Source organism: Pyrus communis, chromosome 13, assembly GCF_041283825.1.
Source record: "Pyrus communis isolate YQ-2024b chromosome 13, ASM4128382v1, whole genome shotgun sequence".
Classification (NCBI taxonomy): Eukaryota; Viridiplantae; Streptophyta; class Magnoliopsida; order Rosales; family Rosaceae; genus Pyrus; species Pyrus communis.
Genome location: NC_142577.1, coordinates 30,702,627 through 30,728,549, shown reverse-complemented (window position 1 = coordinate 30,728,549; position 25,923 = coordinate 30,702,627). Strand labels below are relative to the sequence as shown.

Below are 25,923 nucleotides of genomic sequence, written 5' to 3'. Positions count from 1 at the left end.
CACATTAAATGTTATTTTTTCAATTTTGAAAAAAATTAACCAAAGTTAAGTGAAAGAATACGTATCAGATGAGTAATGTTATTTATACCATGTTTTTGTACCACATTTTCATATCATCTTAAGTGTCCTAATTCTAGGGATTCATCAATACGAATCGTTGAAATTTGATCCAACGGTTAAAGTTATTATTACTTTTAAAGTGGACTTCTATTTGTAGTCGTTGGATCAAATTTCAACAGTCCGAATTAATGGATCACTAAGATTAAGACAATTGGTTCCGGAGAGGATTCATGTCAACCAAGTTCCAACAACATTTACACGGAGAAGCTCGACGAACGAATGGCTTATGGGAATGTGGAATGCTAGCAACACTTTTATTCCGACTTTTTATCTTCCATTTCTCACATACACTGTTTACTCGAAGATGTGAACGGCTTATCTAAAGTCATTCGTCAAAATCACTTATGCAAAATAAAATAATTAAATTTAAAATCGTTTAGTTATTTAACTATTATTTAATAAGGATATGCACTGACACACCCCGACCGAGATCGGAGCGTGCTGGCCGTCACACAAAGGTGACGTAGCCATGTGCACGTGCGGAAGCTAACAAGGTAGTAGTAAGAAAGTACGAATAATTAAAAACTAGCATACAAGGTACTAAAATAAGTGTTAGTAAGTGAGATACAAATTCAGAGCAGGTCTAAAGCAGTCCAAACAAAAACGACAACAGTAGTACGCCCGAAGGCGACCCTATAATAGGGAGTATCTGTCAGAACGCCGGAGAGCCCTCAAAGGAAACCACCGCAACGGCTAAGCAACTAGAACCTGGAGGGGCGCAAAACAAAAGTGTGAGTGGGCAAAAACAAAGCTCTTTGAAAATCATTTAGCAAAATACATTCTAACCCCTCGCCGTAAAACCTGTATACTTCCCAGAAAATAACATATGTACGTATGTATAGATATGCCCAATATGCTCAAGGGTATGCCAAACATGCTCAAGATATGCAAGTGCCCAGGTATAAACATATCAATATCATGTAATCTGGCAGCCGGAGTCACCTAACGTGACCTGTACGGCTGCATCTAGAGCTCAATCTCAACTCTATAACTGAACATGCCCACGAGTCGAAACCACTCAAGGTGGTCTGTACGACAGGCCTGGGTGTAACATATATATACGCTCTAGTGCTACGATCACGTGAAGGCTGTGCGAATAATCGAGGGTCACCTACAAGTCGGAACCACCTAATGTGGTCTGTACGACAGGCCTATGCACCTAACTTGGATCCAAGCTGAGCGTGTGGTGCGGGAGGTGAACATCACGTGAAGGACTGTGCCCTACTCTGGGCGGGAGCACTAACACCGGGGGTGCAGGTTATGAGCTCTCTAAGTCTCTCAAACTACTGCTGAAAGTAAATATGAATACCACTTACCTGGCACTTACCTGTGCACCCACAACACCCAATATGCATATATATATATGTATGCCACTACTAATGCGTGCAATGATGCATAAACGATAATAATAACATGCATGGCATAAGGCAAATAACCCTTTTAAATCAATTTCTGGGAATATAAATGTATATAGGTATATACGGAAAACAAAAGCCCACTCACTGGTATGTAGAAGGGTCGTAGCCCCCCTGTCTCGCGTGTGCACGCTCGTCCTCGGGGTACGTGTCACCTAAATGCGAAACAACTGTCCAAAAACTCCAAACTCGGCCAACTTCGAACCAGGCCTTCCCGACGTCCAAATTCGTCCAACGAGCTACTCCGACGCTCCTGGGAACTGAAAATGGTATGGCTGAGCTCGCCTCGACCTCACGAGTCGAATGGTGTAGTTGGTTCCTTCGATCTGTGATGGTTTGAGTGTTTTTGATGTTTGTCCGTACGTCGAAGGAAGAAGAAGAAGAAGAAAGGGAGAGAGAGAGACACGGGACAGAGACAGAGAGAGGGTGAAGAGAGACAGTGTATGTGCAGGTGTGTGTGTGTGGCCCAACACATGCCACCACACACAAAACAACCCCACAACGTGACGAAAAACACACTAGGGGCAAAATTGTAATTTCATACGTACGTTTCGATATTTCCGGGACGGGATGTCACAACCTTCCCACCTTAAAAGAATTTCGTCCCGAAATTCAAAACAACCAAGTAACAGCCCCTAGTGGTTAAAGAACAAACGAGGATACAAATCCCTCATTCGATCTTCTGTCTCCCACGTTGCTTCCTCAACGGAATGATTCCTCCACAAAACCTTCACTAATTTCACTATCTTGTTCCTCAGAACCTTCTCTTTCCAATCAATGATCGTCACCGGTTCTTCATCATACGTCAGATCTGGGTTAATCTCAAGCGGTTGAGGAGGTATCACGTGAGATGGATCAGCAACATAGTGTCGGAGCATAGACACGTGAAAAACATTATGCACTCTAGCCAACTCCGGAGGCAACCCCAACTTGTAAGCTACCTCACCAACTCGTTCTGTGACCACGTATGGTCCGATGTACCTGGGACTCAACTTCCCCTTCTTTCCGAACCGCACAACACCTCTCCACGGTGAAAGCTTCAGAAATACCCAATCTCCGACCTCATATGTTCTGTCCGTAGCATGCCGATCCGCTAGACTCTTCTGCCTGTCCTGGGCTGCTTTCAGGTTAGACTTGATCACCTGAACATTCTGAGTAGTCTCCTCGACAATCTCTGGACATACTAAGACTCTCTCGCCAACCTCTGACCAACACAACGGTGTGCGACAAGCTCTGCCATACAAGGCCTCAAATGGCGCCATGCCAATGCTCGAATGAAAACTGTTGTTGTAAGCAAATTCCATCAAATCTAACCGCTGGTGCCAAGCGTCACCAAACTGCAACACCGAAGCTCGCAGCATATCCTCCAAAGTCTGAATAGTTCTCTCTGACTGTCCGTCTGTCTGTGGATGATACGCCGTACTGTAAAGTAATCTCGTGCCCAAAGCTTCCTGGAAAGCTACCCAAAACTTCGATGTAAATCGTGGATCTCGATCCGAAACAATATTCACGGGGACACCATGATACTTCACCACCTTCGAGATGAATAGCTCCGCTAAACGGCTCAAGGAATACTTCTCTCTCACTGGAATAAAATGAGCCGACTTAGTGAGTCGATCAACGATCACCCAAATGCCGTCAAAGCCATTATGTGTACGCGGGAGCTTGTACACAAAATCCATGGTGATATTTTCCCATTTCCACTCCGGAACGGGAAGTGGTTGCAACAACCCAAACGGCTTCTTCCTCTCTGCTTTAACCTGCTGACAAACAGCACATTTGCTCACATACTCGGCTATCTCCCTCTTCATACCCGGCCAATAATAAAACGGTCGAATGGTATGATACATTTTAGTAGCTCCTGGATGCATGGCATAAGCCGAGATATGTGCTTCATCGAGAATTTCTTTCTTCAACTCCACACTATTAGGCACGAACATTCTACCCTCTAGCATCAACATGCCATCTGAATCCTGAACTCTGAGGTCTCGCCTCCTTCCTTGATCTCGAGCTTGAATAAGTTCTTGAGTCTCCTGATCAGCTACTTGGGCTTCAAGCACCCGATCAACTAGTATCGGCCTAACTTGGAAATTAGCAAGTAATGCCACTTCTCGATCTTCGGCTTCTAGCCTTACTCCCGTAGCACGCAAGTCCACCAAAAGAGGAGCACGACTAGCGTACAACGCATTAATACGGCCCTGTGACTTCCTGCTAAGTGCATCAGCCACTACGTTCGCACGACCAGGATGATAATCAATCGTGCAATCGTAATCGCTGAGCAACTCCAACCACCTCCGCTGACGAAGATTAAGTTCCTTCTGAGTAAAGAGATACTGGAGACTCTTGTGATCTGTAAAGATCCTGCACTTCTCTCCGTAAAGATAGTGCCTCCACAACTTCAACGCAAAAATGATAGCAGCCAACTCCAAATCATGTGTAGGGTAATTCATCTCATGAGGTTTCAACTGTCGCGAAGCATAAGCAATCACCCTACCATGCTGCATCAATACACATCCCAGACCATTCAAGGAAGCATCGCTATAAACCTCGAAATCACCACTATCGTCTGGGAGTGCCAAAACAGGTGCATGAGTGAGACAATGTTTCAACTGCTGGAAACTCTGCTCACACCTATAATCCCACTCAAATTTAACATCCTTCCTCGTTAACCTCGTCAACGGCAAGGCAATCACCGAAAAATCCTTAACGAATCTTCGATAATACCCCGCCAACCCAAGGAAACTTCTCACCTCGGTGACGGTTCGCGGTTGCTCCCAGCTCTCTACCGCTGCAACCTTCTGAGGGTCAACCAGAATACCCTGAGCAGAAATGACGTGCCCCAAGAACGCAACTTGGTCTAACCAGAACTGGCACTTGCTAAACTTAGCATATAACTGGTGTTCCCTCAACCTTTTCAACACCAAAGTAAGATGTCGAACATGCTCCGCTTTCGACTTAGAATACACCAGAATATCGTCAATGAAGACAATGACAAATCTATCCAAGTAAGGCTGGAATACTCGGTTCATCAAATCCATAAAGGCGGCTGGTGCATTCGTCAACCCAAATGGCATAACCAGAAACTCGTAATGACCGTAACGAGTCCTGAATGCCGTCTTAGGGACATCATCCCTACTGATCTTCAGCTGATAGTAACCAGACCTCAAGTCTATCTTAGAGAACACACAAGCACCTCTCAGCTGATCGAACCAATCATCGATACGAGGCAATGGATAACGGTTTTTAATCGTCACCCGATTGAGTTGCCTGTAATCGATGCACAGCCTCAAAGTTCCATCCTTTTTCCTCACAAACAACACTGGAGCGCCCCAAGGCGAAGTACTAGGCTGGATAAATCCCTTATCCACTAACTCTTGCAGCTGGACCTTCAATTCCCTCAACTCCGCGGGAGCCATACGATAAGGAGTTAAAGAAATATGATTTGTACCTGGAATCAACTCAATGGTGAACTCTACGTCTCGATTTGGGGGTAACCCAGGTAAATTCTCGGGAAATACATCAGGGAAGTGTCTGACCACCCTCACATCCTCAACTCTGTTAGAAACAGCTTCATCTAGCACTACGTGAGCCAGATACCCCTGACAACCTTTAGATAACAACTTTTTCGCTCGCAGCGCCGAAATAACGCCATGTCTCACCCCACTCCGCTCACCCACAAAAGTAATCACAGGTAGTCCAGGTCGGTGAAACGTAACTACTTTCCCGTAACAGTCAATGTTGGCACGATAGAAGTGCAACCAATCCGTGCCCAGAATCACATCAAAGTCCACAATATCCAACGGGATAAGATCGGCTGACAGAGCAACACCCTCTACGATCACTGGACATCCTGGGTACACACAATCTACAATGCAGCTCTCTCCTCTAGGCATAACAAACTCTAAATCATACCCTAGAGGTGTGGGGCGAGGTTGCGTCGCTTGAGCAAACGTATGAGAAATTACGGAATGTGTAGCTCCACAATCAATTAAGATTCTAGCAAAACAACCAAGAATGTTCAACGTACCCATAATCAAGTCTGGGTTGTTCTGAGCGTTCTGCAGAGAAATATTGTGAAGACACCCCTGTCCCTGCTGACGCCCGCCGCGGCCTCTGCTCGCCTGAACGCCGCGTCCCTGCGTACCACGCCCCTGACTGGGCTGGCCCGACTGTCTCGAAGACCCTGCACTGCTAGTGGCAATCTCCCCCTGCTGATACTGTCCTCCCTGATACCACTGTGAACCACCCGCTGGGGCTGGAGGATACGGCATATAGCCGCCTGAATACTGGGGATAGCCACCCTGGGAATAGGGATCCTGAGGGTACTGATACTGCCCCGGAGCATAAGGGACAGCATCACCCTGATAGTGGTAAGCACCACCTCGACCCGTCTGGCCGTAGCTACTAGGACCCTGGATCTGCTGGAGTGGTGCAGGCGGTGGTATAAAGGTCTGCTGTGGTTTCTGCTGCTGCTGACCCTGGGGACAATTCGCCGCTTTATGTCCCACCTGTCCACATGTGTAGCACCCGTTGCTGCCACGTCTACACTCGCCGAAATGCCGGTTGTTACACCTACGACAAACTGGGGCTCTGCCTCGCCCACCATCGCCCTGCCTCTGGCCTCTAGCGCCACCAGAAAATCTACCCCCACGACCCTGTCCAGTGGCACTGAAGCCACCACTCGAAGAACTAGAACTAGCTCCTCCTCTCTTGAAGTTCTGAGTCTGACGGGGCCCGAGCGATGTCTGACCTTTGCCTTTGTCATCTTTCTTCTGGTTGCCGTCCTTCTCTTCATCAGTATCGCTCGACATATTCTCGGAGTCCTCGATCCTCAACAGTATCTCATAGAAGTCCCGGTAAGTCTCGCTGTGGACTGTAGACGCCATAGAACGCCACTTCTTCTTGGTGCCCAAACGGAAAAGACGAAGCATCTCCGCCGGATTACCAGCGACATCAGGATGATAACGAGACAAGTCCGTAAACTTACGGTAGTACTCATTCGCTGACATCTTCCGCTGTTTCAGTTCGGAAAACTCCTGCTTCTTACGGTCAATGTACTCAGGGGGCACATATCTTCTCCTAAACAACTCCGTAAAAACATTCCAATCAGTCCTCTGATCCGGGGTCAACCTACGAAGCTCCTGCTCCCACCAAGCTGCCGACTCCGTATCCAGAAACCATGCGGTCGTCTTGACCCACCTCTCCATAGGCAAGTTCCCCTGATTATGCAGCACCCGGAAAGTCTTCTCTATGTGTTCCAGCCAACGCTCTGCGCCCTCATGCCCCTCACTGCCCTTAAACTTATCCAACTTCAGATTGTACATAGTCTCCAGAGGAGTCCTCTGGGGAGGGCGCATCACTGCCTGAAGGGCTGTAGCAAAAGCTTCCCCCAACTGAGTAATATTGGGGAAACTAGGCTCAGAAGAGCGAAGAGGTTCCCGACGAGGCGGCATAGTTCTGACAGAAGACACCAAAGTTATTAGAATACTCACAAGGACACAAGACTGCCAAACCTAGGCTCTAATACCAAACTGACACACCCCGACCGAGATCGGAGCGTGTTGGCCGTCACACAAAGGTGACGTAGCCATGTGCACGTGCGGAAGCTAACAAGGTAGTAGTAAGAAAGTACGAATAATTAAAAACTAGCATACAAGGTACTAAAATAAGTGTTAGTAAGTGAGATACAAATTCAGAGCAGGTCTAAAGCAGTCCAAACAAAAACGACAACAGTAGTACGCCCGAAGGCGACCCTACAATAGGGAGTATCTGTCAGAACGCCGGAGAGCCCTCAAAGGAAACCACCGCAACGGCTAAGCAACTAGAACCTGGAGGGGCGCAAAACAAAAGTGTGAGTGGGCAAAAACAAAGCTCTTTGAAAATCATTTAGCAAAATACATTCTAACCCCTCGCCGTAAAACCTGTATACTTCCCAGAAAATAACATATGTACGTATGTATAGATATGCCCAATATGCTCAAGGGTATGCCAAACATGCTCAAGATATGCAAGTGCCCAGGTATAAACATATCAATATCATGTAATCTGGCAGCCGGAGTCACCTAACGTGACCTGTACGGCTGCATCTAGAGCTCAATCTCAACTCTATAATTGAACCTGCCCACGAGTCGGAACCACTCAAGGTGGTCTGTACGACAGGCCTGGGTGTAACATATATATACGCTCTAGTGCTACGATCACGTGAAGGCTGTACGAATAATCGCGGGTCACCTACAAGTCGGAACCACCTAATGTTGTCTGTACGACAGGCCTATGCACCTAACTTGGATCCAAGCTGAGTGTGTGGTGCGGGAGGTGAACATCACGTGAAGGACTGTGCCCTACTCTGGGCGGGAGCACTAACACCGGGGGTGCAGGTTATGAGTTCTCTAAGTCTCTCAAACTACTGCTGAAAGTAAATATGAATACCACTTACCTGGCACTTACCTGTGCACCCACAGCACCCAATATGCATATATATATGTATGCCACTACTAATGCGTGCAATGATGCATAAACGATAATAATAACATGCATGGCATAAGGCAAATAACCCTTTTAAATCAATTTCTGGGAATATAAATGTATATAGGTATATACGGAAAACAAAAGCCCACTCACTGGTATGTAGAAGGGTCGTAGCCCCCCTGTCTCGCGTGTGCACGCTCGTCCTCGGGGTACGTGTCACCTAAATGCGAAACAACTGTCCAAAAACTCCAAACTCGGCCAACTTCGAACCAGGCCTTCCCGACGTCCAAATTCGTCCAACGAGCTACTCCGACGCTCCTGGGAACTGAAAATGGTATGGCTGAGCTCGCCTCGACCTCACAAGTCGAATGGTGTAGTTGGTTCCTTCGATCTGTGATGGTTTGAGTGTTTTTGATGTTTGTCCGTACGTCGAAGGAAGAAGAAGAAGAAGAAAGGGAGAGAGAGAGACACGGGACAGAGACAGAGAGAGGGTGAAGAGAGACAGTGTATGTGCAGGTGTGTGTGTGTGGCCCAACACATGCCACCACACACAAAACAACCCCACAACGTGACGAAAAACACACTAGGGGCAAAATTGTAATTTCATACGTACGTTTCGATATTTCCGGGACGGGATGTCACATGCACTATAATTTTTGTTTCAACGCAACGTTAATCAGTTAAATGACTTTTGTTTTGGTTGATTATTTTCATTGTATTAATTACAGAAAACTATGAGAATGTTGTAAAGAAAATGTACCAGTGAGAAAATTACTCCATGTGCCAGTGTGAATGTTTCTTTTCATTAGCTTAGGACTCGTCTGAATGTGCTCTTAAAATGATTGAAAACGTTTTAAGAAACAATATTTTTATGTTTTAAAAACACTTGAATTGCTGTAAGAAACATATAAAGTACTTCAAGTGTCTTTTTCAGAATTTACTTACATTTTTACTAAGAATCCTCTTTGTGATAATCCTATCCGAATCCTCTTTGTGAGGATCCTTTAATCGTGTCTATTCATCGTACAACGTGTAATCAGAAATCATTTTAAACTTTTCATTTAAAATTAAACACAAATAGTACATGACGTAAACTAACCGTACGATTTACAATGAACGGATACGATTAAAAGATTCCCTAGATTCTCACAAAGAGGATTTGGAGAGGATCCTCATTCTTTATTAAGGACTGATTTCAAAAGTAATTTTACCAAAAACGTTTTTAGTCATTTCAATAAGATTTTCCGTTTGGTACATGAAAGCGGGCCAAAAATCCCGGCCCAACCCATCGGGTCTTAGCCCTTTTCACATAAGGCAGACTTTTTCTCCGGTCAAAGCCAAGCTAGATAGGGCTGGGCACGGGCCGGGCCGGGCCCAATTTTGAAGGGACCGGACCGGACCTAGGTTCAAAGGGAACGGGGCGGGCCGGGCCGGGGATTACATTTTTTAATATAAGAACCGGACATTACCCGGCCCGGTTGAAACGGGCCGGTTCGGGCCGGGTCCACGGGTCCTTTTTTTTTTTTTTTTTTGGTTGTTTGAAAGAAAAAAAAAATTGTACATATTCACAGATTGCAATCTGCACAATTGCAAACTGCACAGATTGCAATCTGCACAAAACTGCACAGATTGCAAACTGCACAAAAAACTGCACAGATTGCAATCTGCACAAAACTGCACAGATTGCAATCTGCACAAACTTGTAAAACCAGCAAGAACTTGTAAAACCTGAGAGGGTTTAAACAAAAGGAATTTTGGAGCAGTGCAACACTTCTTAGCCACCTAAAATTTAATCAAATTGCTATATCAGAACCATCATCAAATTGCTATGCAGGAGAGATTCATCTCCAACAGAAACCACAGATGAATCTACAACAAAAACAACAGAACTGTAATATTATCCTTTCAAATTTTCAATATTATTTAAGAGCATCTATTACACTCACCTGCTATCTCGTTCAACCGTCAACTAAAGTTTGAAAATCCTCCCAACTTAATAAGGTACAAGATCATAAAAAGGGAATAGAACCGCAACCAGAAGTAGATCTCTTCAGTTTGATTGTAATGCAGCGTCCATTGTTCCAAAAGCCCCAACCCTATCTCGAGGAATCAGGCGTAGTTCAGAACCATGCTTGAGGAATACATTCCCTGAGAAAGCCAGTCAAAGGTTGTGTGAAACCAAGGGTCTAATCCATGCTAACAATAATGATGAATTCAGTACCACAATTATTCTAATTGACAATTTAATATCTATCTGTTTGGGGAGTGCACATAGTGACATTTGTTTTTTTGTGTACATGAACATACATCATAGCATAGCATTGAAACTAAGCACAACTAAATATTCTTCATAATGAGAATCCTTGAACTCCTATTTATACCCTGGAAATTGAGAGGTCTTGCAAAGTACGTTGCATAAATCTATACCATCCCTTGTGATTCCATCATACATTTACTTCTATGAGTCTATCAAATAAAAGCTAAAGCTATTATTGTTCACAGAAATCTTACTGTTTGTTAAAATTTCAATTGTCCAAAGATTGGACAGTATCAATTCTAATTTCATATTGGATCTTGGGATAGGAAAAATCGCACAGCAATTTAAACTAAAAAAACAAAACTCATTGTCCCTTGAAGTGACAAGGACTAAGATATTGGTATGTGTTGGGTGCACTTCAAACTGCCACAAACTTCATACAAAATGTAGGACATTTCATTTACGTTTCAGTTGAAGCAGAACAAATTATGCGCTCTTAATATTCTTGAGGAATTCTTGTGAACTCAATCCCATAAGACCAAATGATGAAACATTTTTCTAATATCAAATTCGAGAATGTCATCTGAATTCAATTCCCCATTTCCTTACCTCAGCTCTATACATTCCCTAATTTCAAATTTTGGTCTTTTTGTTGAGGTTTATATCGCTATTGCTCTACATAAATTATAAGCCCGAGCCGTCAGTTAAAAAGACCACAAGATCTAATCTTCATAAGCGTATTGCAATCTCATACTTTGGATCACAAAAAAAGGGATGCCCAATTTCCAGAAACCAAAAACCCTTATCGATTCCGATCAATGCCCACTAAACTCCACAAGCAAATCAATTGAAATTTCCAACAAAACCCAAATCATAAATCAGAAAGTCACAAACTTTACGAGCCAAAAATGAAATCAACAGCGACATGCAAAAGCCCAGAAGTCAAATTACCGTTGGTGATGATAGCGCTGGTTTGGGGAGGCACTTTGAATTCCTCGGCCGCGAATTTCAGCACGGCGGTGAAAGGGGCTGCTTCCGGCACGCTAAACCTAAAAAAAAAAATCACAAAAAATAGATTGAATTATAAAAAAAAATTATGGAAAATCGAAATAGGAATTGGAATAGAAATTGAGGGGGTTATGTTATACGAACACTTTGAAGAGGAGCTTCGGATCGGAGGTTAGAGTGACTTTGAAGGAGACCTTTCCAGATGTCGGACTTCAAGAAGAAAATCGAGGATGAGAGACGGAAAGGTCGAGGTCGATCGAGAGAGAGCAAAGACTCTATTAGGGTAAAACCTAAAACCAACGGTCATGATTGGAAGGTATGTCTATTTTCAATCTGGGCCGTCCATTTCAATTACAAACGGGCCGGTTCGGGGCCCCGTTTTTCTATAAATCTGGAACCGGCCCGACCCTAGAATGTCATTACCTAGGCCCGCCCCGCCCCGTTTCCCCTATTTAAAAACAGGACCCGCCCCGTACCCGCCCCGACCCGTCTATACCCGCCCCTACCCGCGGGCCCAAGACCCGTTTGCCCAACCCTAAAGCTAGAAGGTAAAACTTAGAAGGATGATATTGAAAAAAATCCTAAACCCTAAAGCTTAAAGGTTCGACCTTTACAAATACACATTAATAAAATCACCATAAAACTCAATGGATTATTGATAAAAGTGACCTTGACTGGGCTCTTGGGTCAACGAGGATTCGGCAAACTATTGAAGTTCGAATGTGAGGTTAAAACAATATGTGCATCATTATAAGGGTAGGTCGGTAGGTGGTAGATGATGCCTCATTCTTCTTCGAGGAAGAAGCATACTGGTTCTCAGTCACACTTCTTTTTTAATATCGGTGTTTTACTTAAAGAAAATTCCGATTTCAACAAATGCGTCGTTACGTTGTGTTATTGAGTTTAATACGTAAATAACCTAACCTTGATACTAAAAGAAATTTAAGATTTCAGACCAAACCAATTGTTAAAATAAAAAATAATAATCTAACTGCTTATGTATGTAATTATGTTTGATTCCAAAACTTAGGAATCAAACTCTCAACAATAAAAAATATCAAACGAAAAAAGTAACAATTTTCAAAATCACAATAAGAATCTTAGAAAGTTAAATCACCTCATGCTTGCACAATCTTTTGTTCCAAAACACACGTCAAAGCTAGTTCCTTTCCTTCTTAGAAAATAAGGAAAACTACTTGATAACTTTGAGTTTTAATAATAAGGATAAAATAAAGGGTAAAGTGAATAGTATCAGGATTGACTTTTTAGTATAAAAATATGGTTTTTTGTTAAAGTGAACAGTACCGTTAGCTTTTCGTTAAAACTCCCTAGAAAATAAAGCTCAAATTTTTTAGTGTGTCAAAAACCGTATGGTTCAATAATTTAAGAAGAGAGTACAAGCGATAATTTATATTGATATACACTAAAGGGAAAAAAGAGAATTTTAAGTGAGTATAAAAGAAAGACTCTAACCACATGGGAGAGAGCTTTTTGCTCACCATCCACAAGGGAGAGAGCTTTTTGCTCACCATCATAATTATAGTGTATGCTCATCATACACTTAATTGTTTGTCATGTGTCTTTTAACCTAATTCTAATTAACTTTCACATTAAATGTTATTTTTTCAATTTTGAAAAAAATTAACCAAAGTTAAGTGAATGAATACGTATCAGATGAGTAATGTTATTCATAGCATGTTTTTGTACCACATTTTCATACCATCTTAGGTGGCATTTGATGTGTACAGCCACATCCTTTGAATTAATCATATTTTTTAATTTAATTCATTATTTAATAAACTAATAATTAAGAAAAACTAATTAATTAAATGATGATTATGGTATACGATGAGTCATTCTCCTTCATTTCCTTGGGTTTTGCAAATTTTTCGAATGATGTGGCTATCCACATTAGATACCACTTAAGACGATATAGAAATATGATATAAAAATATTACATGAATAGCATTACTCGTATCAGATAATTAAATATATGACGAGTATATACCAATGTTTGGAATGATGAGCCAAAATACGAGCATTAAAAAGCTTTCATGTACTCAAAAACGTGTGTACGTTTGCTTGGGTTTGGTTGGCATTTAATTACTTATGACTTGTTGTTCACACTGATTCTCCCACATTTTTAACGAGGAGGCTACCAAGTTTCAACATTTACACGGAGAAGCTCGACGGACGATTGCCTTATGGGAATGCGGAATGCTAGCAACAGTTTTATTCCGACTTTTTATGTTCCATTTCTCACATACACTGTTACTCGAAGATGTGAACGGCTTATCATCCGTCAAAATAACTTATGCAAAATAAAATAATTAAATTTAAAATTGTTTAGTGATTTAACTATTATTTAATAAGGAGATGCACTATAATTTTTGTTTCAACACTAAAATTGTAACAACGTTAATCAGTTAAATGACTTTTGTTTTGGTTGATTATTTTCATTGTTATTCATTACAGAAAACTATGACAATGTTGTAAAGAAACTGTCTCAGTGAGAAAATTACTCCATGTGCCAATGCAAATGTTTCTTTTCGTTAGTATAGGATTCATCTGAATGTGCTTTTAAAATGACTGAAAACGTTTTTAGAAAAAAATATTATTAGGTTCTAAAAGCATTTGAATTGATGTAAGAAGCATATAACGTACTTCAAATGTCTTTTTAGAATTTACTTACATTTTTACTAACAATCCTCTTTGTAAGGAACTTCTCAGGATTCTAATAATTCTTTAATCATATCCATTCATCGTACATTGTACAGTAAAAATTCATTTTAAACTTTTTATTTAAAATTAAACACAAATAATACCTGATGTAAACTAACCGTACGATTTATAATGAACGAATACAATTAAAATATCCTCTGGATTCTCACAAAAAGAATTTGGTGAGGATCCTCATTTCACCAAAATCATTTTTTGTCATTTCAATAAGATTTTCTGTTCGGTACATGAAAACGGGCCAAAAAACCCTGCCCAACCTATCGGGCCTCAGCCCTTTTCACAGAAGGCAGACTTTTTCTCCGGTCAAAACCGAGCTAGAAGGTAAAACTTAGAAGGATGATATTGAAAAAAAAAAAGTATGATACTTCTAAATTCACCTTAAAATTTCAAGATCATTACATTTTAGTACTTTACTCAAGACACAGAAGGAAAAAATAAATAAAAAATAAAAAATAAAAAACTAGAAAACATCATTAAGCTTAACAAAGGTCAAAATTTATGAGTGCATGGAATTTAATAATTTGAGAGCCAAAGCTTCTTGTTCCTCTAAAGACATTGAGTCAGCAGTGAAACCCAGTTTCTTCTTACCTTCTTCTCTCTCACCTTCATCATCACTACCAAAGTATATCTTCGACTTTTTGCGGGGTCGATCCTCAGCTGGTTCTCCTTCTGAATCAGAAAGATTATCCTCCGAATCTTCTTCTGTGTTTCCTCTCTTCAACTTCATCTTATGCTTCAAACGTTTCTCACGGCGACGCTGGCGGTCTAGAACCTTGTCTTCCTTGTCCACCACCTTCATATCTTCCCTAAGCTTCTTATAATATTCGTTTTTCATGTCTGCAGCAAAAAATAAGATACGTCAGGACATGTTGTTCTTCAGAATAGGAGTCAGAAAATTCATAAATCTATTTGTTTACCTCAATTGTTCATTTCGAAATTAGGGCGTCACCCCAAGTTTATGCTATGCTTGTAATATTTTCAGTTATTCTGGTTTATATTTGATGTAATTCTAGAATCACAATACATACCATGAATTTCATCAGGCAGACCACTGTTATTGATATCAGCCAGCCTTGCTAATGGCGGTAGCGTGTTGCCTTCCTCATCAAAGACGACTCTAGTCCCCACTGGCCTATGGATATTGATCTTTAACTTCTTTTTCTTCGAAACCCGAGTAGCCGGTCTACAAGGAAAAAAAAAAAAAGTGATTGAACTCAAATTTCGCCAACAGATTGGGAAACAAATGGCACATGATAAAAGAGTGCATTAAGGTAGTCAGCATGGCATTGGTAATACATCCAAAACTACCACAGCTGGATGATATCATTTTAAGTTGGGAAGCACAGAAAACAGATTTATTACGAAATTGTCCATCCATTTGTGTATAATTTGCTTCTAATGTCAATCAGAATCTTGCAACTTAATCTTTAAGTTTAAATATCTATAAAATATAATAGACAAGCAACTTACATAATATCTCCGATTTTTCGTCCTTCCCCCTCTGCCTCATTTGCAGTAGCATTTCTTACAAGAGCGTCTTCCTCCCCTTCCTCTTCCATAAAATCACCAATATCGAGCTCCTCTTTTGGAAGCTCCAACCTATCCTCCTTGTCCCAACTTTCTGGTTCAACAAGGGGAGATAATTCAGGCACTTTCTTGGACTTGATTTTCTGGTTTGCAAAACGAATTTTAGGAGTCATTGGTAGACCCAGTGATGCTGAAAATTCTTCAATTGGTAAATTCGTAACATCAAAAATCTCTCTGTCCTTCTGCTTTTGAATAGACTTCACGTACGTGATAAATGCCCTTTTAGCCAGACCCTGAAGTGGATCTGGGTACTTGACTAGCAAAGATGCCAACAACCCAGACACTGGTTGCAGTTTATCCGGGTTAGCCTGAGAAATCAGTACAGCAGCTAATTTAGCATGGCCCACAAATTAAAATGGAAACAATAAAAATAAGTGGACAGTGGATTCTCCTACTCCCACCCCCGTCCTCCTAAGACGAAAGAAAGAATATTAAACCTGGGTGGACTTAATAGGTATTTTTGCCTCGTTTAATTTCTCAAGCATTTTTACTTCTGAAGGCATCAGAAATAAAAGTGATTGCCCTTTAGATTGATAACGAGCAGTTCGTCCAACTCTGTGTATGTAAGATGCAACATCGTCTGGGCAGTCCACCTACACATGGGGGAAAATATCTTTAAAACTGAGACCATAGACAACAAATTTCTTTTCCTTATATTTGTTATAACATAATAAGAATATTTTTGGAGATGACAACCCACCTGAACAACCCAGTCAACTGCCTTGTTGAAATCAAGGCCCCTTGAAGCCACATCAGTTGAGAAGAGAACACAACGTTTTTCAGAAAACTGTGAGTACGTTCCCATTCGTCCCTCTTGCTTCATCTTACCATGAAGACACTTCAAGGGTATTCCAGGACGGAGCTTTTTAAATGCTTCATAGACAAACTTTACCTATTAAAAAATGCAATTCAACATCATCAACAGTCGTAAAAATGGAGGTGAAACATGCACCCCACCCCCAAATATGATCCTGTGCCAAATTGGTTTGGGATCAAAACAGTACCACCTGAGTAAGTGAAGAAATTTCTTTCTAGTAAATGACTCGAGCCACTTAGGAGAAAGCTATATTCTTTATATATGTATGTGTAAGTATGTCTATAACTAGAATTACTGATATGATCAACATTTCCATGCTGGCTTGTGAAGGGAAAACAGGGTGAGTTAACAAAAGACATAAACATAGACCTCAATGCAGAACCATTAATTCAAACTCCAAGAGCATATAAAAAGTCTGCATCTTTCATTCAAGATTGAAGTTTATTGAACTATTTAACTGATTCTGTTGGGCGCACTCTCTCATTTCAAGGGCTTAAGCTGGCCTCTATCAATCAGATGAACTCGATGTTGAATATATTATGCTGAAATTATTAGGCATGACAAACTGGCATCTGAGCTACATAGACATAATTCAGAGACAAAATTGCACCTGTTTGCGGGTTGATAGAAACACTAGAATTCTATAATTTAGATGTGTCTTTATGAAGCTCCACAATACGTCTAATTTTTTGTCAAGTGAAACGATGACTGCCGCCTGCTGCAAAAGAGTAGGAGTCGCTGTCACAGCCTTCTCATGCACACTGAGATATTCTGGATCCTTCAAACTGAGTCTTGCAAGATCTTTAACCGACTTTGTTTGAGTTGCTGAGAAGAGAAACGTTTGTCTTTTTTTAGGTAGCTGTGAAATGATTGCATTCAGTGTGTCCTTAAATCCGACATCAAGAATACGATCTGCCTCATCAAGGACCAAAACCTGAAGTTGTGAGCAATCAAAATTTGGGGTTTCATCCATGTGCTGAAGAAGCCGTCCTGGAGTGCAAACCAGTATGTTCAGGTCATTTACGTGCTCCTTCTCTTCTTCAACTTTGCGACCACCAATTAGAAGGCCAGCACTAAAGTTATGGTGCCTCCCAACCAATTTTAACACATCAAAAGTTTGGTCAGCTATCTCCCTTGTTGGAGATATTATGATGCTGCCTACCCCATCCTGAGGTCCCCATCTTTCTCTATACAATTTTTCCACAAGCTGAAATAAAAGAAATGATACAGCATCAGAAAAGGGTTCTTTTTGTTACCAAAGAAGAATGCCTATCACTGACAAATGAAAGGAAAGTTTGCACAAATATATGTATGCACATATAAATGTCTCGATCATTAGCATGCTTAAGTGTGTAAACAGATACATATAAACTTAACCTAAACACATAACAACTCAGTTTCTTGTGGCACATTTGGTTTCAAATTCAACAAACTTAGTAGAAAAGAGGGAAAACCGAGGAAATTAACAATCATAATTGCGATAAGCATAACAGAAACTCAAGAAAAGTTCGCAGATCCAAATATGCAACAAACCAAGACCAAAAATTTTGTACCAACCAAAAATCAAAATTGTGAACAAATTTGAAGAAAATCCATTCACTTCCTCACAATTTCCAGCATCAATCATCTTCCTAAAGCACTCATTTTTCACACAGATCAAAAGCACTCATTTTTCAAACGGATCATCAAAAAGTGTAAAACTACACGCACCCAATTAAATTCTTTACACACACTGTCTCCGCAACCAAACCAACCCCAAAACAAAGCACGCCCAACTTACCGGAATAACAAAAGCCAAAGTCTTTCCCGACCCGGTCTTGGCGGCGCCGAGAATATCTCTGCCACACAGCGCGTGGGGCAAAGAAGCCCTCTGAATATCTGTCATTTCAACGTACTTGCACTGGCGAAGGGCGTCCTTTGTCTTCTTAGAGACGGGCAGCTGCTCGAATCTGGTGGCGCCGGCGTAGGGAGAAAAGAGGGTGTCACCGAGACGGCCGACGGGGGCGTCGGAGGGCAAGGCGGGGAGAGACATGGGGTTGGAGCCACAATCGGGTTTCTGGGATTCGATCCATGAATTTAGAAGCTCGATTTCCTGGAGCTCCGACAGGTCCTTTTGCTTACGGGAGCTCTTCGATTTGGCTTTTCTCATTGCGGCTGGATCCGGCGGCGTTGAAACTTTGGATTTCGGAGAGGGACGGATTCTTGTTTTAGGGTTTTAGGGTGACGTCCGTGAGGGGCGCTTTGGCAGCGACAAGGGTTTAAGGTGTTCTCTAACCGCGATATGGAAATTTGTAGTTTTTTTTTATTTACTTTTACCTATTTACATTGGTTGGTGATCCCATCACGGTCATTCATTTTTTGAGGGTCGGATAAATTTAAGCCGGTTTGGTACTGAGGTGATTCTAAAAAAATTAGTATAAAAAAAAGTTGGGCGCTGTTTTTGTGTTTGGTAAACATTCAGCTTCAGCTTTTTTTTACAGTTTTGGGTAAAAAAAAGCCAAAAACAAGAAGTTGCAAAACTCAGCTTTGAACCGACTTTTTTTCACATTTGTTTTACATAAAAGTTTATCAAACACTATAATACTAATTTTTTTTTCAAAAGCACTTTTACAAAAAAGTTTACCAAACATTTTGCTGTTTTATTTCACAGCTGTTTATTCTCACAGCACAGCAAAAACAGTTTTTTTTCAAAGCACAGCAATACCAAACCAACCCTTGGAGATATTTTAGCTTTTCATGACTTTTATCCTATGGTTTACCAACGTTAAAAATTGAATCTTATATGTGAAATACTAGCTTAAAATTCATTATCAAACATTACTATGTGGTGTTAACCATAATAATGAGATCAGTGCATTTTGCTCTTCGATCCGCTCTCCGGACCACGTGGCCATATGGCCCACAAACGCAAAAACATCCCTACCGTACAAAACCCATCCAAGATTTTCCCCAAGCAACTGATCACCATATTCATTGTTGTTAGATTAATTGGATTTAATTGGTTTAAGATAGAAATCTTAAAATGTAAACTAATCTAACAACAAAAATACCTTCTAAAAATTTGACATATCACTCCTCATCTAAGTTAATTGAACTTGAGATTTTTACATAGTATGTACTTACGACTCGTATATGAAAAGTTTCATTATATCACTCTCTCGCACAATATCGTAATATCACTTGTATCATAGTGGTTTATGTGTTTGAATCTCCCTCACACAATATCACAATACCGCGTGTAAGTAAGACAAGTATTTATTAAACATTTCCCACTAAAAACATAATATTGACTAAATGATCTTTATGTGTTTGAATCTCCCTCACACAATATCACAATACCGCGTGTATGTAAGACAAGTATTTATTAAACATTTCTTACTAAAAACATAATATTGACTAAATGATCGTCTTGGATTAGAAAAAAACCACATTTAAACTCTAAGATGAGTGATTTTCACACTCTTGTTGGTGTTATGTTTAAGAATCGATTGGAAGTCGCGTGGCCTTCGCTTTGGCAGGTATATCTCTATGTCATTGAACTATCCAAGTGGCGCATTACGAGTGGCTTATATGATTTAAACGCATGGCAAAAATCCAGTTGGGGATAAGGTATATATATACAGAGGCAGAGTCTCCGTCCCACTTATTTCACGCAAGTCTTCAACGGCCTTATCATCTCCTCCAATGTCCATCGCCAGTCCTGCTGCAACTTCAGCAGACTGGTCTTCCGCTTGCGTGATCTCATCCAAAAATCCTCACAAATTCCACGTCCTCGCATCATTCAAAACCCATTTATTCTCTTCCATTAATCCCACTTACTATAGCAATAATCTCCGGGTTTTCAATGCAAATTCAACCAATTTTCCCGTCATTGAATTGGACTTAAAGTTACAAAACTCCCCAGAAGAATGTCCAGCTCCAACGCTGGGTGCCGAGGACTTGAATGATTTCATATGTGGCTTGTTTCAGAATCCTCAGATGGAAGAATGCGCATACGATCACTACGAGAAAGCGCGAAAGAAGCCCGAATTCAGATCAAACAAATCGACAATGGAGCAGCTGATAAGGTACTTGATCCGTTCCAATAAATGGGGTTTGTTTATTTCGGATTTTGAGGATTTTAAGAATTATAAAATAGTGCCTGATGGTTATACTTTCTCTAGATTGGTCACTAGCTGCATTAGAGCTAGGAAGTTCAAAATTGTTAGGATTTTGCTTGATGTGTTTAGTGATCATGGAGATGAAGTTGCTGTCCCGGCTTTTGATTCAGCGATGAGAGGATATAATGAGCTTCATATGTTTAAAAGCACGATTTCCGTGTTTGAACGGATGGAATCCGATGGAATTACTGCGAATTCCGGATGCTATTGCCGGATCATGGAAGCTTATATGAAAAAGGGTGATTGCAGAAAAGTTAATGAATTGTTTGAAGAAATGAAAAGTAGGGAATTAGATTTGGTGCCTTTTTCAACTCAAATATACGGAATTTTATGTGAATCACTGTGCAAATTGGGACAGCCCTTTGAAGCTCTTGAGATTTTCCGAAGTGTGACGGAGAGAGGAGTTTATTTAGACTCTTCAAAGATTTACTCTGTGCTGATTTGTTCATTCGCAAGCATTCGAGAAGTAGGGATGGCTGAAGAGCTTTTTGAATTAGGAGAGTGCAAGAAATTGTTGAAGGATCCGAGTTTGTTTTTAAAAATGATATCAATGTATGTGGAAGAAGGGTTGACAGAGAAGACTCTCGGAGTAGTTAAGGCGATGAAGGGTGCGAATATCAGGGTTTCTGACAATATATGCTGTGCGGTTGTTAGTGGCTTCTCTAGGAAAAATCGACTCCTGACTGCTGTTAAATTTTTCGAAGATTTGGTGTCAATGGGCTGCCGGCCAGGGCAAGTGACATACGCGTCCATCGTCAATGTCTATTGCCGCCTAGGGCTTAACTCAAAGGCAGAAATGGTTTTTGAGGAGATGGAGGAAAAGGGGTTTGGTAACTGTGTAGTGGCATATTCTAGCATGGTTGTGATGTATGGGAAAACAGGGAGGCCAAGAGATGCAATGAGGCTCATGGCGAAGATGAAGAAAAGGGGTGTAAGCCGAACTTATGGATATACAATTCTTTGATGGATATGCATGGAAAGGACAAGAATTTGAGGCAGGTTTCGAAGATTTGGACGGAAATGAAGCGAAGGAAGGTAGCGCCGGATAAGGTAAGCTACACAACGGTTATAAGTGCTTACAACAAGGCAGGGGAGTTTGAAATGTGTATGAAATATTACCATGAGTTTAGGGTTCATGGGGGTGTTTTGGACAAGGCTTTGGCTGGAATGATGGTTGGGATTTTTTCGAAGACGGGCCGGATTGATGAGCTGGTGAAGCTTTTGAGAGATATGAAATCGGAAGGGACGGTGTTGGATGGGAGGCTTTACCGGTCAGCCTTGAATGCTTTGACAGATTCGGCCTCTTAAATCTTGATTCGATTTCGAAAATTTTCATTGTATAACTGTACAGATCGAAATCGAATTCCAGCGTTATGTAGAGATGAGACTCACATGTGTTTGTGAGCCCTACCTCTATTACAGAAGTGATACAAATGTGGCATGTACAATGTAGTAAGAGTAGCATTTTTTGCAAATATATATACACCAAGTGAGTAGTGCTACATTTACCATTTATTTGTATCATCTCTTAATAGAGGTAGGGTCTTCCAACATATGTGAGTCTCATCTCTATTAGAGAGATGATACAAATGATGGTACCACTAGATGATAAGAATAACATTTTTGGCACCAAATAATGTGGCTCTACACCATATAAATTATCACAACAAAATGCTATTCTTATCATCTCTCTAATAGAGATGAGACCCACATGTGATGGTGACTCCTACCTTTATTAGAGAGATAATATAAATAATAGTATAAATAGGTGGTAAGTGTATCACTATTCTTACCACAATTATTAATCAAATTTCATGTAGAGTCATATCGTTATTAATAGTTAAAATATATAGCACCATCATTCATAATTCATGAAATAAATATATGTCAAAAAAACTTCTTTCTATTATTGGAAAACAAATTTATTGAAAAATAATAACACTGTATAATTAAGGTTACATGTCACATCCCGGTCTCCAACCTCTCGGATATTGTCCGCTTTGGCATTCTGGGCCTGGACTATGTCGCAGCCACCCAGCTACCGCACGGTTTTGTTCTTGTGGCCGAGTGTTAGTCCGCAGACCACATCTCCCACCACAAAAGGCCTCTTCAAAGTTGAAGCACCAGGCATGGATATATAAGGCCCAAAGACCACGCCCTCACGGGCGATGTGGGATACTACAATCCACCCCCCTTAGGGAGCCCGACGTCCTCGTCGGCACACCACGACCGTGAGTCTGGCTCTGATACCAAATTGTCACATCCCGGTCTCCAACCTCTCGGATATTGTCCGCTTTGGCATTCTGGGCCTGGACTATGTCGCAGCCACCCAGCTACCGCACGGTTTTGTTCTTGTGGCCGAGTGTTAGTCCGCAGACCACATCTCCCACCACAAAAGGCCTCTTCAAAGTTGAAGCACCAGGCATGGATATATAAGGCCCAAAGACCACGCCCTCACGGGCGATGTGGGATACTACATTACATATGAATGAATCAATACAAAATAGACACTCGTAAAAAAAATAAAAAAAAATAAAAAAAAAATAAAAAAAAACTGAAAGAAATATTCGATATAGAGATTAAGTTACATTTTCATGTGTGGATACTCAATCTTGTGGCTCAAGTAAGTAAAAATTTAGTTGAGAGCACTGCAAATCCTTCTGACCTCTCCAGCTGAACCGGTGAGAGGATTAATGTCTCCCATTTTAATCATAGCGGTGATAAAATCAGCCTTAAAAGTTGCGGGCTTGGAACTGTACTCGGAGACGATGCTGTCTGTGGAACCTCCACTAAAAAGAACTTGATCCGATTCAAGAAGACCCTTCTTCTGAATCAAATTCTTGTAGTAATTGTTGTCAAATGAGTTCGGTGTCACCAACTCGAGCGGTGCCAAATTGGCATCGCCGTTGTTCGCGTCAGCTGGACAACGACGTTTGCGAGTAGTGGCAAAGTTAGAATCGATGTCACTTGCATTGTTCTAAATCCTGCCACGGAATGTAACGCACCGAGCCTGTCCAATTGTATGTGCACCTGACAGTGCAACCAAATCTCTCGCGTTGAGGCCTAAGTCGCCAAATCGCTCTCTAAGGCGGTCAAGGCTGTCTGTGAAAAGTGGAAGTGAACTTTCAGCTAGGCTTTGGCTTGCTGTGGTGGAATCTCTTCTTCCAAGTTTCACCGTCCAAGATGGACCGCTCACGGCAACGGATGCATCCCGAGCGGCGACAGCGAGAATATCTGCGCAAGATACAACACCAGGGCAGACCTTCTCCACTTCAGCTTTTGCTTTATCTATGACTTCAAAGCCTCTCACAGAACCGTTATTTTGAAATGCATCCTTTTCACTTGTGATAGAAGGAGCGTCATCAAGTAAGATTGATGCATCACAACCCTACAAATACAATTCATATATGCATCAAAAGCTAAGACACTCAATATTGCGCTACAATTTATAATTATATTTCACGAATAAGGTTAAAGTTTTATTAAAAACAACATGAAATGAGAACACCTACCCTAAAAATACATTGTGTGTGTGTATATATATATGTACGTATGTATATATGTCAAGTAATTAGTACCTGGACAAAGCAATCATGGAAATGGAGGCGGATTAGGGATGCGGCCATTCGCCTTTCACTGGAAACAGCTGTTCTTACGGCATTTTTTATAGTGGTAAGAGCGTTTGGACAGGTTTTGTCATAAAATGTAGAAGATAATTGTGCTTCGCTTGTTGTGCTCATGAAAACCAACATCACGAGTGCAACAGCCGCGACATTTCCATGGCCGGAAAAGAAAGGGAAAGACATCTTCATCGAGCTTAATTGAACTTAATCAATACAAGTAAGAAGCCACTAAATGAAAATATTTGAGGTGATGAACTGAATAAAGAATGAGATTGAATATTGAAGAAGTTGATGACGATTAAGCTTGTATGTCTTGTCTATATATAGTGCAGTTTCGTACGTACTCAAGCTGCTTTCCTTTGTCCAGGTCGCTATTTCCTGCGAACGCGTACGTCGCCTTCAAAATATACAAGAAAGGTATTCGTTTTTAATGGATTGTGGTTTGAAGTTTCTCTTGTTACTCTTAATATTACTAGTCAAAGGATGAAAAGTCGTCGTGTAATTAGTCTTATTTTACAGCTAGGTAATCTCTGTCCTGTTGCAAAATTGCATGGGTAATTAGAAATATTAATATAAAACGGTTGACGTGCGACTTTTGTGACCTCCATGCATGCATGCAATTGTTCGTTATATATGTAAAAGGTAGGTGCACTTTGTAGTTTCTCGGATTTGTTCTCTCTCTAGATGGATTCATAATTCTTACTTCATGCTCATAGGGTCGTAGCAGCCCACGCTTTTCGTTGTCCCAGAACATGAAATTTTGATTAAGACAAGACAAAATTAATTAAGGCCAAGTTTATGAGTAATCTTTTGTAGTGTATACAAGAGGTGGCCTTGGCTTAACACGTCTAAGAGATATAATTAACCCACCAATTCTTATTTCTTTTTCATATTACATTATGTACTATTACGAGTTACAACCCAAAACTTAAAAATTTAAAGGGTGCTTTAGATTTAATTGGGTCCTTACAATTCATGATTCCTAGATAAAACCTCATCTACATATAAACGTCCAATAAAAACCCAAATTTAAAATCTGCAGCCGCATCGGAACACTATTGACCTACTAATACAATTTATTTACACCCACGCCACTTTCCCAAATCCATAAATTTATTCGAAATTAAAAGTTGTAGAAGAAGTGAAATAAAATATATAAACTGTTGTATTGCATTAATTATATCCATATCACACCAAAAATTTACCTTATATACACACACACACACACACACACACACACACACACACATACATATATTGCATTAATTGGGAAGTAAATTAATTTGTTCCAATTATTAAAAAAAAATTATACTAAATCCGTATTATATATTTTGAATCAAATAACACTTCTCTAACTTGTAGGTAAATTATTTTTTATGTATTGTTACATATATTAGGCACGTTTTATTGTTGTAAATCCACTCTCCTGGGCAATGTGAGATGTTACAATCCACCCCCCTTAGGGGCCCGACGTCCTCATCAACACACTTCCGCCCAGGGGTTGGCTCTGATACCAAATTGTCACATCCCGGCCCAGGCCCCCACCACATCCCAGACTCGACTCCGCCGTAGCACGTTATTGTTCGCTTTGGGCCCCAACCATGCCCTCACAATTTCTGGGAACTCACGTACAACTTTCCAGTGGGTCATCCATCATGGGATTGCTCTTGCACGAACTCGCTTAACTTTGGAGTTCCGATAGATCTGATGCCAGTGAGCTCCCAAAAGG

The 25,923-nt window shown here is 40.9% G+C and overlaps 1 protein-coding gene, 1 long non-coding RNA gene and 2 pseudogenes across 4 annotated transcripts; 1 reads left to right on the top strand and 3 right to left on the bottom strand.

Moving 5' to 3' along the window:
- Positions 1–10,041: 10,041 nt before the first annotated feature.
- Positions 10,042–11,534, bottom strand: LOC148692100 (uncharacterized). The gene is made up of 3 exons (XR_015954718.1): positions 11,413–11,534; positions 11,212–11,309; positions 10,042–10,151 (listed from the first exon to the last, which is right to left on the bottom strand). It is a non-coding gene; the product is annotated as an uncharacterized LOC148692100 (long non-coding RNA).
- Positions 11,535–14,353: 2,819 nt separating this feature from the next.
- LOC137737639 (DEAD-box ATP-dependent RNA helicase 32) lies at positions 14,354–18,680 on the bottom strand. The gene is made up of 7 exons (XM_068477180.2): positions 18,192–18,680; positions 17,022–17,618; positions 16,295–16,486; positions 16,032–16,187; positions 15,478–15,902; positions 15,036–15,190; positions 14,354–14,844 (listed from the first exon to the last, which is right to left on the bottom strand). The coding sequence occupies exons 1-7, from the start codon at positions 18,558–18,560 to the stop codon at positions 14,504–14,506; spliced, it is 2,235 nt and encodes a 744-aa protein (XP_068333281.2). The 5' UTR covers positions 18,561–18,680; the 3' UTR covers positions 14,354–14,503.
- A 1,357-nt stretch (positions 18,681–20,037) lies between these two features.
- On the top strand, positions 20,038–22,086 carry LOC148692099 (pentatricopeptide repeat-containing protein At5g13770, chloroplastic-like; annotated as a pseudogene). The gene is made up of 2 exons (XR_015955212.1): positions 20,038–20,478; positions 20,575–22,086. The product of XR_015955212.1 is annotated as a pentatricopeptide repeat-containing protein At5g13770, chloroplastic-like (transcript).
- Positions 22,087–23,048: 962 nt separating this feature from the next.
- On the bottom strand, positions 23,049–24,498 carry LOC137738246 (lignin-forming anionic peroxidase-like; annotated as a pseudogene). Its single transcript, XR_015955213.1, has 2 exons — positions 24,150–24,498; positions 23,049–23,959 (listed from the first exon to the last, which is right to left on the bottom strand). The product of XR_015955213.1 is annotated as a lignin-forming anionic peroxidase-like (transcript).
- Positions 24,499–25,923: the final 1,425 nt, after the last annotated feature.